The sequence below is a fragment of the Dysidea avara genome, chromosome 12 (assembly GCF_963678975.1).
Source record: "Dysidea avara chromosome 12, odDysAvar1.4, whole genome shotgun sequence".
NCBI lineage: Eukaryota > Metazoa > Porifera > Demospongiae > Dictyoceratida > Dysideidae > Dysidea > Dysidea avara.
Window position 1 is genome coordinate 56,596 of NC_089283.1, and position 18,399 is coordinate 74,994.

An 18,399-nucleotide genomic window follows, 5' to 3' on the forward strand; every position below is an offset into this window, starting at 1 on the left:
GTAGTGTAATTTTGCATTCTGCATAGTAACACCGTCAACATTTCAGTACACACATGTCAAATTGCAATGTGCATACAGACTGAGAGTCTCCTAATATGAGCTACAATTTACATCACTGGTACCTTTAATAGCTGTCAAATTTAGTGCAAGGATTGTTGTTATACAGTTGACTGCATTATACATCAGGGTGAACTCCCTTCAGTCTGGAAGAGGGCATATGTAACACCAGTGTACATGAAAGGCCCATGTACTAATCCATCGAACTATAGACCTATATCATTGACTAGTATTTGCTGCAAGTTGTTGGAACATATCATCTCCTCAGCAATAGCTTCTCACGCTATTGACTACAATATTGTGCATACAAATTAACATGGATTTCTTTGATTGATAATGAAGACTGTGGTGAATACTGTAATTTTGCATTCTGCATAGTAACGCCATCAACGTTTCAGTACAAAAATGAAACTGATCAAATTGCAATGTACATACAGACTGAGAATCTCCCAATATGAGCTACAATTTACATTACTGGTGCCTTTAACAGCTGTCAAATTCAGTGCAAGGATTGTTGTCATACACTTGACTGCATTATTAGAGTATTTACATGACTGCTCTATTAGAGTATTTAATCTGGATAACCCGCCCACATACAATAATCACGGAGCAAAAAACAACCACCTTGCAACAAAGTCATCAGCCCAGATTAAGCTTCCTGGCCTATGCTGAGTTTAATAAAGACAGACTCTATTAGCCACAAGTAGCGCACACAAAAAAACTTAACTCTGAGCGCGATCTTGTATGGCTTCTCGAGCGTAATGGTGTTTGGCAAGAAGAAACGGCCCGGTTTGGGCTGTTTCCATCCGAAAACGAAATCAAAAATAGGTCATGGACACGCACAATGATCCATTCAGCAAGCCTTGCTACTTTTTATCCCAGGATTCTCCTTGTTGTAAACTTCGCTATGCCTGTGAAAGAAGAATAATAAGAATAATAATAATAGACATATTAAAAATTTAAAATAAGAAATAGGGATCGCTGAAAAAAGCCACAAAACAAGAAGGGATCGCTGGGGTGGTGATGTAAACCAAAAATCCCTATTCTGACTTTTATACTCAAATGGAGCATTTATAGAGAGTCAAAATAGGGATTTGTGGTTTACATTACCACCCCAGCGATCCCTTCTTGTTTCGTGGCTTTTTTTAGCGATCCCTATTTCTTATTTTAAATTTTAATATGTCTAGTTTGTGTACTTTTTCCAAATCCATTTATGGATTATAAGTTAATTGGCACATTAGTGTAGTAAGCTAACAGAGATTCCTTAGTTTAAAAGGCTAACTCATTAGATATGTTAATGCAATATTAATTTTGTAATCTATGATAAAGACTGTATTTTCATCCTGATTCATTTGTACACACACAAAATATAAGGCAGGATACATTAATTCCTAGTCTATACTCAGTGTTTGAGCCATCATCGTCACACTTGGTGCCATCGCTGAAAACACACTGCTATATGAGCTAGCTACCTGTCAGAAGAATTACTGATTGTGCACCTATCATACAGGAGACAGTGTTGATGACGGCACAGGAGACTTGAAGAAGAACAAGATGTCTTAGGTGTTTATTCTAACAGAAGGACAAGAATGAAACTCTATGATACAAGTTATAAGAATGGTAACTGTTAGTGTTATAATTCCTGTAGAGTCCAATTTTTTTTCATAAATTTTCACATGATATAACGATGCATACATCAAGCACGTACATTATAGGTGTAGAGTTGTCTAGCAGAATAGGTAGTGAAGTGATAGCTATACATTGTAGCTGTAGTGCTATCATTGTAGCGATGACGCTTTACAACACCTTTGTATAAATGCACGTATGAACAGGGCTGAATACAGCAGCAACATTGTGAGTTGGTATTAATCAAACTAAATAGGAGATGGCTAGGCTTGGCCGAAAAGTCTTCCTATGCCGGTGTCTGCATGTACAAATCACGATGTCACTACCAGTGGCCAGTGGCGTAGCCAGTCTTACATGATTACCAGGGATTTAGCAGTCATTACCCATACATGCAAGAGTACTTTAAACTGGCATATTGAGTTCCAATTGCCAGGACTTAGACTGGGCTCTAGCCCTGGAAAGCCTAGGTGTAGCCTGCTAGCAACAGTGTGTCACAAAGTGGAACACCATAGGTATAGTCAGCAAAGTCTGGTTAGCATGTGGTCATAGCTAAATGTTTGCAACTGTCAATGTCACTAGCTGATCGGAGAGTGTGCTAGAATATGTACACAGTAGCTAGTTACTGTGACATAAGCACAGTAGCACACAATCCTCCCATATAAGACTGTCAGGCTTCACACTCTGTAAGTTGTTTATGACATGGATACCATATGGGAGGGTTGTTGATGATATGTGGTTAGACCACAAAATATTTTAAATGGTAGAGTTGTAATAAACACCCCACCCAACCTTTTTTGCGTGTGAAAAGCAGCCATGATATCAGTGCTACCATTTATCTTCCACCTATAATGGACAAACAAAGCACTCACTATGATGGCTAGAAAGAATAAACTGGATGCGTGCTTAAACGGCTTCTCGTAGCGAAGACAGGCAGCTCACTAGAGACCCTACTATGGCGATCTTGTAAGGTAAAGAGAGTGCTGCACAACTTCAATCTGCCATCTATTAACATTATAAAGACTATAGTCGAACAATACGCATCCCTGAGCACACAAGATCCCGTAATTTTGTTCTTCTACGGCTTCTTCTGTATACGGAACAGCAGGCAATGGCGAAGAAGAACTTAGAAATTTATCGAGGTGGAGGCCGGTTAGCGATCTGTGGAGTAAGGGTTAATTAATGGGTCATGGACAAGCGGAAGGACTCAGTGAGTAAGGCTGTGTAGTTTTTATCGCGAAAAAATGGAAGCCTTGGGCTGTACACGAGTGAAACAAAATAATAATAATAATAATATTATGAATAATAATAATATGAACAATTCGTGTAAAATTCACAATTTTTGAATGTTTCTAAATTTCATCTAGACCATTTTTACTGCTACATCACCATTTGTCTGAGTTCAGTGTTTGATAATAAGCCATCTGAGTGTTGTTTTGTGCTCGAGTCTGCTTTCTAAGGCTGGTTTTAGGTGACTGCTCTATTAGGATTTTCAAAAATTCCACTGCGATCCCTATTATGAACCCACTATCGTGGTTCATGCATGATATGCACAAACGGGCATATTTCAGTTTTGTCTGAAATACACATACTGTTTCCTTTTCACTTGATACTTACTAGTGGACAGATACTCATTGCAAAAAACCACCAGAAGGTTGTTTTGAGTTGAAGGATGCTTTTCAAAGTGGTTTTTAGGTATGCATTCTATTAGGATTTTTGCAAAAAAACATGGGCAATCCCTATTATGAACCCACTATCGTGGTTCATGATATTTATGTGCCAAACAAAATCAAATCAGTTATTTCAATTAAATAACCAAACTATTGACTCTGTTGATCTGTTTGAGTATTTTATTAGAGTGTTTGACTGCTCTGCTGATCTGAAGTATCTTGATTGTCAATCTATCATACAGTACGATAGTACTGTATAGTAGGGACGGCAAATGTGTGGGCATGGTCCATGATATAATATACCGTAGATACCCTAAAAATTCGGCAGAAATAAATTAATTCTGTTTGTGTCTGGCCGAACAATTAGAAAAAAATGTACTAGCACGGTTAGAGGTGCACCGATATGGAAATTTTCCAATATACCGATAACCGATATATTGGCTAAAAAATTACCGATTCTGATATCGATACCGAGAAAATAAAAGGTTTTTAGTATGACACTACAATAAATGTGTAAAAGATGTGGCAAATAGCTTAAAAGGTGGTCACCAAAACCTATGTAAAGAAAAAATAAACAATAGTGAAAAGGTGATGATAAAAAGGTGTGCAAAAATGAAAAAAAATTGTATCCACTTCAGGATCTGAACCCTGTCCATTATGAAAACCTGTACAACTCCAGTCTCACGCTTTGACCATTGTGCCACCAAGTCACTATAGCATGAATTGGACAATTATCAAGACACACGGTAGTGTGTCGTGCGGCCCAAGAAGCCGGCGCGTAACACCCGTGATTATATTGACAGGAAGAAAGAAAATGTAATTTTCGCACCTCCGTAGCTCTGTGCTACCTTGATGAAACAAGACGATTTCTGCTGTGGACATGCCCTCCAACTTCAGCACTCCACATTCCAAATTTGAGCGAAATTGCTTCACGCGTTCCCGAGATATGTGACTTCAAAAATTGGCTTAGTTACTTCGGGTTTTTTTTCTTATTTTTCTTCTTGTCGCACACTTACAAAAACTGCTATAAAACGCGAACGCCATATCCGATTGCCTTGAAATTTGGCACACAGAAGGGGGGTATAAAGGCGCATCTCGGTACCAACTTTGGCTGGAATACGATAAACAGGCAAAAGTTATGAGCGATTATTCACGAAAAATAACACCAATATGTTGTCACGCCTACAGAGTAAACCGCATATGGGAAGAAGCTGAAAATCGGTGGGTGAATAGGTTAACTATTGAACCTCAAACCTTTTGTGGTTTGAAAGAAATCGAGCTAAAAACCAGGAAGATACAACAAAAAAAACCAACAGTGTGTAACAATTATGCAATCGAGATTTGCTAATAAAAAAAACGACTGCTTGCCACGCCTACCAGATAAACTGCTTGGGGTAATGCTTTGAAAATTGTTGTACAGATGGAGTAATCATCTTAGAAAGGCTCATCAATGGTGTAGAAGAATCAGACTTAAAGCCACGGAGTTATAACACGAAATCCAACTTGGTGCAGCAAGTGTGAGATCGAGATACTCTAATAGAGCAGTCATCCTAATAGAGCAGTCACCCTGAAGAGAATTCAAGAGATCAGCTAGAAACAAGAAACCTGTATAGAGATCAGCTACACACAAGTCATCCTGTAGAGAGATCAGCTAGAAGAAGTTACCTTGTAGGGAGTTCATGCAACTATGGAAAGAGATAGTTCAGCTAGAAGAAATCACCTTGTAGAGTTCAGCTACACAGAAACCACCATGTAGAGAGTTCAGCTACAAACAAATCGCCCTGTAGAGAGATCAATAGAAGAAGTTACCTTGCAGAGAGTTCAGCCACAAAGAAACCAGAGTTCAGCTACAAACAAATCTCCCTGTAGAGAGATTAGCTAGAAGAAGTTACCTTGTAGAGAGTTCAGCTACAAAGAAACCATCATGTAGAGAGTTCAGCTACAAACAAATCTCCCTGTAGAGAGATCAGCTAGAAGAAGTTACCTTGTAGAGAGTTCAGCTACAAAGAAACCATTCTGTAAAGAGTTCAGCTACAAACAAATCACCTGTACAGAATTTACTCAATTCAGCTACAAACAAATCACCCTGTAGAGAGATCAGCTAGAAGAAGTTACCTTGTAGAGAGTTCAGCTACAGTGTACAAAGAAACCACCATGTAGATAGTTCAGCTGCAAAGAAATCACCCTGTATAAAATTCTGCCACAAACAAATTGCCCTGTAGAAAGATCAGTTAGAAGAAGTTACCTTGTAGAGAGTTCAACTACAAAGAAACCATTCTGTAAAGAGCTCAGCTGCAAATAAATCACCTGTGCAGAATTCAGGTACAAACAAATCACCCTGTAGAGAGATCAGCTAGAAGAAGTTACCTTGTAGATTGTTCAGCTACAAACAATTCTCCCTGTAGAGAGAGCATCTAGAAGAAGTCACCTTGTAGAGTGTTCAGTTACAAAGAAACCACCATGGAGATTTCTGTAATCAATATATGTATTATATAATTATATATAATTTGTACATTTACTGATAAAATATTTAAAGTACGTCATCTTTTCTTCTTCCTGTGGTAAAGAAAAAAAGATAGGTTTAAAAAGTCCCAAAGCCGGCCTATTGGGGTATACAAATACAAAAAGAAATGAAATCTAATCCAAAACAGCCAAGCTGTAAAAAAGGGTGCGGCCCTCAAAAAGGCTATGGTGAAAAAAGATGTGAAATCCAAGGTGGCGGCCAAGAAATGGCTGTGATGGCAGATTACTGGTAAAAATTTTAATAATGACAATTCAGGTGAATTTTGTGCCAAGACCAAGCGGCACAAAAATTCACCTGAATTGTTGTTATTAAAATTTTTACCATGAACCTACCATCACAGCCGCCACCTTGGATTTCACACCTTTTTTCACCATAGCCTTTTTGAGAGCCGCACACTTTTTTTACAGCTTGGCTGTTTTGGATTAGATAGTACTTATGTGTAATATCTGCTCATATCTGCTAAAAAGTCAACTTTTTACCGTTACCGATATTGATATCGGTGCACCTCTAAGCCCGGTGTTATAGTCAAATTTTTAGGGATCTATCCCTAATGCAGTCTGCACGCTTCATGGCTATGTTATTTGCGATCTGCTTACTGGTTACTTTCTGGATTTATTTCTACAGGGACCAACAGGAACGCCTTGTGGCGAAACTGACGATACTGCCGCAACACTCACTTCGCTGCAGCACTATATACCGTGATTGCCTACATTATCCAGGAGAGATGATCAATGTCATTACTACATCGCTTTTGTATACAGTCACTCAACACTAATAATAATAGAAACCACAATCAATACTATTAAACTAGCTATCTTGTAATAATTAATTAAATCTCGCTAGCTCCCAGTTTCTGCATAAAGTGTTCCATGACTTAACAGAGCGTTATATCTGAGGATGTATCATGTTTGTGGGCTCCAGGAGAGATGTTATTCTGTGAACAGAAACGAAGATCGTTTTGTGGTAGCCGTGATGTCACACGATGATATCGTTGGGCACGTTCGTTCCGTGAACAATTTCCACTTTGTGCTTCATCCAGCATCGAGGTAACATATTATGTGAGGTCACTGGGAATCCTCAGTACTAGAGAAACCTTCGTCAATTAGTACTCAAAGTGCCGAAAAATTAGCATGCTTATAATAGAAACTTTCTTTCCGCTTGCCGGAATTTAGAGCACATTTCGTTCAAAGCACGGGGAGTGCTGAATATTTAGAGATGCCGAAATTTTAGGGAATCTACGGTAACCCAAAAACCTGCCTCAAATTTTCCTCACGACATCATAATAGTATTGGTTGGGTAAAATTAAACCCAAAAAGTGTCTTCAGATTAACCCAAAACGTTTCTGTCAAGTTGCTCCAGAATTTTTTTTTAATTATTCAACATAATTTTCTACTACCTGCCTGCTTGACGCCTTCAGTCAAGCGTAGCGGAAAACTGGCTACAGCTACAGCCCTAATTCTTTTACAGAAACGTTTTTAGTTCACTTAAGAAAAAACCTTTGGTATATTGATAAACATACAATGCTTGCGCTATTGTGTTACCTTTTATCATGGCCATCAGTCAAGATTCTCCGCTGATAGTGTTAATAAACTATATATGGTAGGGCTTCCATCTACGGGTGTACATTGCATCAAACTATTCGAATACACATGGCGTTGCACCAAAATATTTTAACACAAGTGGCTCAGTGGTTTTCGAAGTTGGTAGTTGATACCATATAGTAAAAAAGTTTGGCGATAAAAAAGTTTGGCGAAAACCCATTATCGTAAAATTAACTTTGGTAAAGGGCACTTCATCTGAATTTATTTTATAATCTATGATAGAACATAGCTACCACGTACTGTAGCTACCACGTACTGTAGCTACCACGTACTGTAGCTACCACGTACTGTAGCTACCACGTACTGTAGCTACCACGTACTGTAGCTACCACGTACTGTAGCTACCACGTACTGTAGCTACCACGTACTGTAGCTACCACGTACTGTAGCTACCACGTACTGTAGCTACCACGTACTGTAGCTACCACGTACTGTAGCTACCACCTACTGTAGCTACCACGTACTGTAGCTACCACGTACTGTAGCTACCACGTACTGTAGCTACCACGTACTGTAGCTACCACGTACTGTAGCTACCACGTACTGTAGCTACCAGGTACTGTAGCTACCAGGTACTGTAGCTACCACCTACTGTAGCTACCACGTACTGTAGCTACCACGTACTGTAGCTACCACGTACTGTAGCTACCACGTACTGTAGCTACCACGTACTGTAGCTACCACGTACTGTAGCTACCACGTACTGTAGCTACCACGTACTGTAGCTACCACGTACTGTAGCTACCACGTACTGTAGCTACCACGTACTGTAGCTACCACGTACTGTAGCTACCACGTACTGTAGCTACCACGTACTGTAGCTACCACGTACTGTAGCTACCACGTACTGTAGCTACCACGTACTGTAGCTACCATTTACTGTAGCTACCACCTACTGTAGCTACCACTTACTGTAGCTACCACTTACTGTAGCTACCACATACTGTAGCTACCACATACTGTAGCTACCACATACTGTAGCTACCACATACTGTAGCTACCACCTACTGTAGCTACCACGTACTGTAGCTACCACGTACTGTAGCTACCACGTACTGTAGCTACCACGTACTGTAGCTACCACGTACTGTAGCTACCACGTACTGTAGCTACCACGTACTGTAGCTACCACGTACTGTAGCTAACACATACTGTAGCTACCACGTACTGTAGCTACCACTTACTGTAGCTACCACCTACTGTAGCTACCACGTACTGTAGCTACCACTTACTGTAGCTACCACATACTGTAGCTACCACGTACTGTAGCTAACACGTACTGTAGCTACCACGTACTGTAGCTACCACGTACTGTAGCTACCACGTACTGTAGCTACCACGTACTGTAGCTACCACTTACTGTAGCTACCACGTACTGTAGCTACCACGTACTGTAGCTACCACGTACTGTAGCTACCACGTACTGTAGCTACCACTTACTGTAGCTACCACATACTGTAGCTACCACGTACTGTAGCTACCACTTACTGTAGCTACCACATACTGTAGCTACCACGTACTGTAGCTACCACTTACTGTAGCTAACACGTACTGTAGCTACCACGTACTGTAGCTACCACTTACTGTAGCTACCACATACTGTAGCTACCACGTACTGTAGCTAACACGTACTGTAGCTACCACGTACTGTAGCTACCACGTACTGTAGCTACACATACTGTAGCTACCACGTACTGTAGCTACCACATACTGTAGCTACCACATACTGTAGCTACCACGTACTGTAGCTACCACGTACTGTAGCTACCACTTACTGTAGCTACCACATACTGTAGCTACCACGTACTGTAGCTAACACGTACTGTAGCTACCACGTACTGTAGCTACCACGTACTGTAGCTACACATACTGTAGCTACCACGTACTGTAGCTACCACATACTGTAGCTACCACATACTGTAGCTACCACATACTGTAGCTACCACGTACTGTAGCTACCACTTACTGTAGCTACCACATGCTGTAGCTACCACATACTGTAGCTACCACTTACTGTAGCTACCACTTGCTGTAGCTACCACATACTGTAGCTACCACTTACTGTAGCTACCACGTACTGTAGCTACCACATACTGTAGCTACCACATACTGTAGCTACCACGTACTGTATACATGCAAGTGCGAGTGATTAAACAACTAGCCAATTAAGGGGCGTGGCAGCCATTTCGATCGCGAGTCGTCATCCGTCATCCCTCACAGTAAGGGATGACGACTCGTGATAGAAACAGCTGCCACACTCCTTAATTGGCAAGTCTTAATCACTTGCACGTAGCGATGTTGCATTTGAGTGGTAGCTATCACTGGAAAAGTTGCTTGTGTTTCTAAACACTGAGCTAAACACATTTCTTTGCTGTGATCTACACTATGTTTTGTTACATGAATCCAACTTACTACAGTTGAGCAATTTATATAGTGGTGCACATGTGTTATACTAGTTGATTGCTTGCATAATATATAATGCTGTGATTAACTCTAAAATAATATTGTGACTGGTTTCCAAGGTATTTAGTAATCATGAGCTTGCAAAAAAAGTTCACAAACAAGTATAAGAAAAAAAATAGGAATTTAAAAGTAGAGTAGGGACAGTGTATAGTACTGCAATAAAAAGTACTGGATCGGAGTAGTACTTAATGTCCAAATAAAACAATAATAATTGAATATCCCTACTGTGCATTTTGAGTGTAGCACAGTAGGGATAATATTCACTTATTATTGTTTTATTTGGCAATTACGTACTACTCTGATCCAGCTTGTTTCAGTACTTTTTATTGCAGTACTATACACTGTCCCTACTCTAATTTATAATTCCTAATTTTTTCTTATACTTGTTATATAAATGTTTCACTGTTCTGTTAAGCATATTGATCTACTGAGCACATTATGCTTTTATTCTTTCTGGCAACTCTTTTTTATTCACCTATTGATCCCAAAATTATTCTCAAATATTTTCTGAGTGATTCCCAAAACAGTAAAAATTACACATATATTTTATGCAGCTGAAAATATAATTACTTGAAAGTATAAAATACCATAAAAGTTAGATTAGTATATTAAAAAATATTAATTTTAAAATGAAGTAGGGATCCAAGCAATAAATAGTAGTGAAACAAGAGATGAACGATGGTAATACAGTATAGTTCAGTGAGAAAATCCCTACATTGGTATGTTATAACAATCATTTTACTCAATGTCAAATAGAGATTTTCTCACCGAGCTATGCTGTAATACCATCATTCATCTCTTACTTCACTATGTTTATTGCTTGGATCCCTACTTATAAATTTTAGTAAACTAGTTTGGTTTTTGTGATAGCATACAGCTATACACGAATGACTGCTCTACTGGGTGACTGTTGTATTAGAGTATCTCAAGTCAGCCTTCCACCTACCAGGGGGTATGTCACTGTTTCATATTTTCACTGTGCTAGCACTACCAATGTGACTGGATTTTGGAAAGACGATCACATTAGAAGTTTTGAGATAAACGGTTTTAAAGAATTCAAGTCAGCATAACTTGCCAAGGATAGCAAGCACGCGTATGATATTTACACAAAAGATGAATCAATCTATTACCTTTCAGGTCACTTCCAGCACTTGTAGCTTCTTGTAGAGTTTCTCGCCAGAAAATCTGAGCAGTTGGACAAGTGAAGTAGTATCATGAGTGCTCACGAGTGCTCACAAAGGGGTGGAGGGTGGGGGGTGGCGGGGAGGGCAAGAGATAGACTTCAAAATGGAGGCAGACCACAATTGGAATCCAGACAAGAGATTACAGGGCTGTGCTGGCTCCTTAGTGTAGCAAAATCAACAGAAAAACATCTGGCCAACATTATCAAGCTGTCCACCAGTAAACCATTGATTCTTACCAAGCCAGGTCCTTCACAAGGTCAGAAACCACCATTTGAGCTCTCCACATCACCCAGAAAAGACGTCTGTTATAACCTGCCTCGAGTAGTTTGAGTAGTACTGAGGGTCAAAACTACTAGTACAATAGTGTAGCTATCTACTGGTGGTGTTAGTTTGATTTTGCCTGATGTGCGATTTGGATCGGTTTTGTAGAATCTGGTCACATATATAACTAGGCCAATAATAATGGGGTGTGGTCATTTAAGAGGTGTGTCTCTTTGCTCGATCATTATTAATCAACCAAGATCATTAATGGGCAGAATCTTGAACCTATCATGAAGTTAAATACTATAGCTCATATATTCTTCATACTCAAAGAATATGCAGATATCTACTGAGAGCAAAGCACTCTTTAAATAAGTTAGTGGCGTCTAAATATGCTAAGTGTTGATAGGGAAAATTAATGCCTGGATATGGTTTTATTGCATGAAGATGATAATGATCAGCCTGATTGAAGATAACAGGAAAGACAAGGTGCAGAGGGAACGTACTCGTCTGAACCCCAAAAGGCACAAGCTACTGGTGAGTTTGTTATTGTGGCATAAAATGGTGGCCGTACAGGCTGGCAGCAGGTAGGCAGGCAGGCCGGCAGATAAAAATTTGTGTTCTACGCCTGTAACTGTTTTCTTGTTTTTTTTAATGCTGTATTTAATGTTAGATGGACAAATATTATTCCATAAAGGTGATTTTTGTTTGTACGTAAGATGTTTCTGGGATGATTTTTAAATACAGCATTTTAGGTGGTGCACACCATTTTTGTGGGGATCCCTACTTAAACAGTACTACCGTATTGTTTGATTATAGCATGTGACTACTTTGTGTGGAATACCTTGATCTGTTGAAGTATCTTGATCTATCAAACAGCATAGTAGTACTGTTTAAGTAGGAATCCCCCAAAAAATGACGTGCGCCGCTTAATATGCCGCCTTTAAAAATCACCCAAAAATATCTTACTAACAAAGATCACCTCTACAGAATAATTAGTCCATTTAACATCAAATACAGCATTAAAATTTTGGGCGGCCAGATATAGAATTTAAAAAAATTACCAAAACTTGAATTTCTGCCTGCCTCTTCACTATTTCAGTAACTGGGGCACATGTTCAGACAAAAACAATAAGCTTGACACCATTCTTCTTCTAATGCAGTACGGGTTCACCAGTCATAATAATGTTACAAAAAAAAGTATTAACAAGTCCAAGAAATTTTTAGTTTTGATTAGGGATCAAAGAAATAAATCATAGGGATACAAGGGAGGTTGCCTACACCTGAAGATATACTAGTGGACATTTAATACCTAAATGTCCACTAGTACAGTGACATGTTGGTGATCTCCCTTTGTTTGACTACTGGACACCTCACTGGTATCAACTGGACACCTTGCTGGTATACCTAGCTGGGGTTACATTACAGCACTTACATTGGAGTCATACATGAGATGTATCTGTTGGGTTGAGTGTCACGCCGTGAGCTATTCCAGTAAAGAAATGACAAGGATTGATGATTCTGTATGGTCAGGCAATCAACCTGTGGAAAAACAGTCAACAATCTTGTGTTACCCTTAACAATGTCTAACATGTTTATCTTTCATCTTCTTATCAATGGGGACATCCATCCTCAACCCTTCAGGTTCAGCCCATCTGGTCCTCTCTCCATCAGCCAATGTCCTGTCTACCTCACTAACAGACGTTCTCCATAGCCCTCCAGTGGAACATGACCTTGAGGCATATGGGGAGAATGGCTTCACCTCGGAACACTGCTCATCATTATTCTAATTGATGACAACCAGTAATTGTACACTCTGTGTGTGCACTTTACCTTATTTGGTGTTGCAGCTTGCAGTTTCATTTTCTTGTTAACATTTTCCACTGCCCCAGTCATGTGAGTTAGCTGGTTGTCAAGGACACTAGCATTTTGTGCTAACTTAAAGAAGAACTGTTCAGAGTTAGGCAGTCCACCCCTAGCCCTGTAATCTGCCAGGATTGTCTGCATCTCTTTAGATTTGAGTGGTAACAATAAGGGACAAGTAGTAAACGGGTGACTGGCAGCACTGATATACCCTCGAGGCTCTTGCTGATCAACCACTGGCCTCTCCCATGGATTAACACTGGTTAACATTTGCTGTAAAGTACAGTCATCTACTGCTGAGCTGCTATCGCACAAATCTGTATCATCTTCAGTGCTTGCTGGCTTGAACAAGGCAGACCAGAACAGTTCTGATGGCAAGTATCGAGTAATGTCACAGCCAACTATAGCAGATGACATCAGGTGAGGAACGGGAAAGTTAATGAAACAAGACACCGACAAAATCTGACCATTCATCACATTTGCAAAACCAGAGTTACTCTCACGATCCTCAATAAACACCGCAGTAACTTCTGACTGAGTAGTAGCAGAGGACAGTCTACGCTGATACCCAACCTCCATGGACTCTTCAATGGTGGCAGCTGCACTGCTGTGAATGTCTGGTACATCACTATTAGAGGGGGCGGGAAGGAATGGCCACCTAGTTAAAGGGTACAATGTACAGTCCGGACTACGAACGGATAAATGTTTTGGTAATGGCAAGTTGTAAATGTCTTCACCACCGCCTACTGGAATTGCTGCAAATGTAGCATGAAGGTACTGTGTCTCTAAACAAGCATTGTATGCAGCATAAACAGCAAAACGAAACACTTCTTTCACTTTACGCAGCTCTCCTTTGCTGGCTCCCTGCAGAATTACACAACAGCCAAGATGCTCAGTACAATGGTCAAAACACATTAATGTTTTCTTGCCTCCTTCAGGAAGATAAAAGCCTTTCAAGTAAAACTGTCCACAACTTCCTAGAGTAATCGGCAGCAATAACTGGTCGACAGAAATGAGTAGGTCCCCTTGCGTGAGTCGTGCCACCCTTTTCAACACCGATAACTTCACATTAATCACCAGCGTCACCCCCAGCTCATACAACATGTCTTGAGCACTCTTAGCAATTGAGCCTTGGACCATTATGATGTCTGGCTTGTGTGAGTGTATTCTAGCCACTAAGTTCTTGAGGTATTCATACTCTTGACTGCGCAGCCTGTCAAACGATGACAGCTTGTTCTCAGTACGCTCAAACTCGATACTGCAAGTGAGCAATAGAATTCGTGGATTCTGGAACAATGTTTGCATCCTCTTGTTTGTGACATTCTTAGAGCAGACAACACCATAAATAAGTGATGAGTGCTCCTTAGAGCCTCCAGGGATCTTCTTAATCCGGACATAGTCACAGATATTCATCGAGTCTCCTTTATTAACGTCAGGTTTGACATTGTAGCCTGCCTCCATTATTAACGGCTGGATCACATGATACCAGTTAGATGACAAGCCCGATTGGCACAGTAATTGGTTCAAAATGTTGTTGACATGTTGTTTACAGTTTTGCTCAATGTTATTGGCTAGTTCAACCAAAGACACAGTCGAAGCCCGAGAAGACAAAGCAGTCTCCAATGGTGACTCGTAGTGTTGCTGTTGCTCAGAACATATATCAGTGGTAATAGCAAATATACACTGGTAAATATCGTTCTGTTCAATTATACTAAACTGGCTTATTCCTTCTCCAACTGGAGAAGTACTCGTCTCTTCAGTGACAGTAGCCATTTTCTCAGCCGTCACATGTTCATATCCATCTTCAGTAGCAACAATAGTTGCTTTACTATCATGTTCATAGTTACCACTGAGAGATGGCAACCCCTTCAGAATCATTGTTCCCTCATCCTAATGAATAACGATGTCATTAGACATTACATCATACCCTTACCTGAGGAGTAATTGCTGTAGCCATTTCCTCTCCTTGTAACTCATATCTACCCAACTGTTGCACCAATTATATTAGAATACAACACAGACAAGGTAACTCACAGGGCCAATCTCTAGGAACAGATGGCTCTCATCACGAAATGTCTGATCAGCATTGACTATATTGAGTCTCTTAGTATCCACTAGTACCTGTCCCAGCCTTGTAGCAATGTCCCTATAGTAACACATCAAGTGACCTCATTACTTATACTACATTAAAATAGCCTGCAGGAAAAGCCAAAGTGATGACAAAGCAGTGGCACCCAATTAATACTGACAGTTTTGCCATGTCATCAAAAAATTTCTGTAACATGATGGCTTGGCCAATGGTTGTGATTTTACAACTTCTATTGTCCTGGCTATTTGAAAGGTTCACAGCTTGACTACTTTGTATTTAATACATACAAACTGACACAAGTAGAAGAAAAACTTAGGGACCAAAGAAATATAAAGTAAGGAAAGTCACCTACACCTGAAGGATTCTCCTTGTACTTGTTTGTTTAACACTTTATGACTGGTGAATCGACACATACCAACAAATGGTATCGGTTTATTGTTTTTTGTCAGAATGCGTGCCCAACTATCAACTGTCAATATAGTATGATAGTACTGTACAGTAGGGACCACAAAGGTTTGGGCGTGACACATGAAAAAACATCACCCAAAAACCAGCCTAATTTTCCCAGACAACAGTATTGGTTAGCCCAAACAAGCTTTCAGATTGACCTGAAACGCTTTCAACAAGTTGCTACGGATTTTTTTTTTTTTAATTATTCAACAAAATTTTCTAAGTAACTACCTGATGCCTTCAGACAAGCATAACTCGATAACGGCTAAGGCTACGGGCTTGATTTTTTCACTGTTTGATGCCGCTTCAGCTGGACACATGCAATGTGTCATCTTTGCTGGCAACAAAAGGTGTTAATTTGGCGGCAGCGCATGATGGCTTCCTTGTAATGGAAATCATCCATATTTTTTCATAGTGGCTACTTTGATTGCAGAGGTGCTTGTGCTTTTCAATTGATTCATACTGCTGTGTAATGGCTGACAATGAAGCGTAATGGATACTTCACTTTTTAGATGATGACTGATATAACTGGGGCGCACGGCTCCATTTCTTTCTTTTGATGTGGTATGCGTGGATTGCAGAGGTGCTTTTCGAACAATTCTTGATTCGTAATGCTGTGTAATGGGTTGAACATAGCTGACAACGAAGCATAATGGATACTTCACTTTTCAGAAGATTATATTGATATAGCTGGGGTGCACGATACCATTTCTTTCTTTTGATGCGGTATACGTGGGTTCACCAGTCATAATATTTATTTTACAAAAATGTCAACAAACAAGTACACAAATAATTTTGGAATTTTCAACTAGAGTAGGGACCATAGCACATCGATAAAAAGTACTGAAACAAGCTCAGGCCTTAATTTAATTTTTAAGGTGCTGAGGATAAATGTCCTTACATATTCACAAATGTACAGACATAGCGTCAAATTGTACAGACATGAGCTAGAGGAGCACTTTGTATAGACTGCTGGAATTGGAATAGGGAGTTTCCATTGAAAGTTTTGAGGTTAAACACAACCACATAGCTGCAACATAATTATCACCAGACTGTGGTCATAACAGCTGCTGGTGATAGCAGTACACAAAGGGGAGGGTAATTGGAAAAGGCGGATACGGTCGGACGCGGACACGGATGCGGACATTTTCAAAAAGCACTTTTACATTTATGTAACAGTTATTTTTCATACCTAATGCTGTTTTTACAGCAGTCTTCGCTTCGAGACCCAGGCGTCGATCCTTTCATAGCGCTTATCCATTTATAAGCGCACGTGCGAAGGACTAGACCAGCACTCCACAGCATGCCAAAGACCATATAGTGTTGTACACATGTTCTAAAGTCTAATACAGAGTTATATAGTTGTAGAGATTAGCTTGTATGCCCCATGCAACTTAGCTTAGCAGGCCAAATCCACAATCTTACGCCTTTTAGTATAAGGCGCAGGCGCTTATACCGAGTGTTGAGGATTTCAAGGACCTGGCCTACGAGATTAAGTTGGGATATGCTAGATTAATCTCTGTGACTCTGAATTAGATTTCTAGAGCACGTATACAACACTATAATGGTCTTTAGAGTGCTAGTCTATCCTTCACACGTGCGCTTATAAATGGATAAGCACTATGAAAAGATCGACGCCTGGGTCTGGAGGCGAAGACTGCTGTAAAAACAGCGTTAGGTATGAAAAATAACTGTTATATAAATGTAAAACTCCTTTTTGAAAATGTCTGTGTCCGTGTCCGTGTCCGCGTCCGTGTCCGCGTCCGCGTCCGTGTCCGCGTCCGTGTCCGCGTCCGACCGTACCCGCCTTTTCCAACTACCCCAAAGGGGAGGTGGCATTGGTATATCCTTGGGTTGGGAAAATGTAGTATCTCCTAGCAACCAAGTGACAGTTATTGTTAACACTACAAACAAACATGCACACATCAGCTTTTATGGTACCACTATTGATTTTGCAAGGACATGGGTGTCCACCCAAAACTAATTATGTGCAGACATTGTGCTATTTGTGCGGATTTTGTCCATTGACCGCATGTTAATTTAAGGCCTGCAAGCTGGAGTAGTATATGAAATTAAATCACAGTAAAACAATAAGAAGTGTTATATCCCTACTATGTCCAACATACCATAAGGAAGAGCACAGTGGGGATTAGAGTTGTAACGATACAGTGTGTAGATGTATTGATACATTTTGATATATACCACTTTAGCGTGGGCGTTCAAAGGCGCCGCTCGGTGTTTAACTCGCATATTGCCCGGGCAATATCATGGGAAAGCGGTTTGCCAATGACTTTGATACCCAGCCAGTTCAAAGAATCGATGCGCTTTGACTCGTTATATTGAGCGACATAGAGCTTTGTATTGTGGGACTCGGTTTTGTAGAGGTTGCTAAGCTTAGTACATAGGCTAAGATAGAGTAGTTGGTTGTTACTAAAGGATAATGAAGGCACAAAATAATTGTTTGGGCGATTGTGGATGCGTATTTCTACCCACCGCATATCAGCCTTTGAACAGACCACGGAACAGCAAAGCTACTACTGCTACGTTGAAATAGGTTAGTAACTTACAGTTCTAAGTACTTAACTTAATATAATAACTTACTTACTGTCCCAAT

General features: G+C 40.1%; 1 protein-coding gene across 1 annotated transcript in view; it reads right to left on the reverse strand.

The window, feature by feature from the left end:
* The window catches only part of LOC136241906 (1-phosphatidylinositol 3-phosphate 5-kinase-like), a 99,420-nt gene that overhangs the window by 55,153 nt on the left and 25,868 nt on the right, over positions 1 to 18,399 (reverse strand). The window contains exons 4-8 of the mRNA XM_066033293.1: positions 15,281 to 15,392; positions 15,180 to 15,233; positions 13,217 to 15,136; positions 12,975 to 13,169; positions 12,819 to 12,925 (exon numbers count right to left, since the gene is read on the reverse strand). Of these exons, the coding sequence (XP_065889365.1) occupies positions 12,819 to 12,925; positions 12,975 to 13,169; positions 13,217 to 15,136; positions 15,180 to 15,233; positions 15,281 to 15,392 (2,388 nt within the window). The remainder of the gene's footprint in view (positions 1 to 12,818; positions 12,926 to 12,974; positions 13,170 to 13,216; positions 15,137 to 15,179; positions 15,234 to 15,280; positions 15,393 to 18,399) is intronic.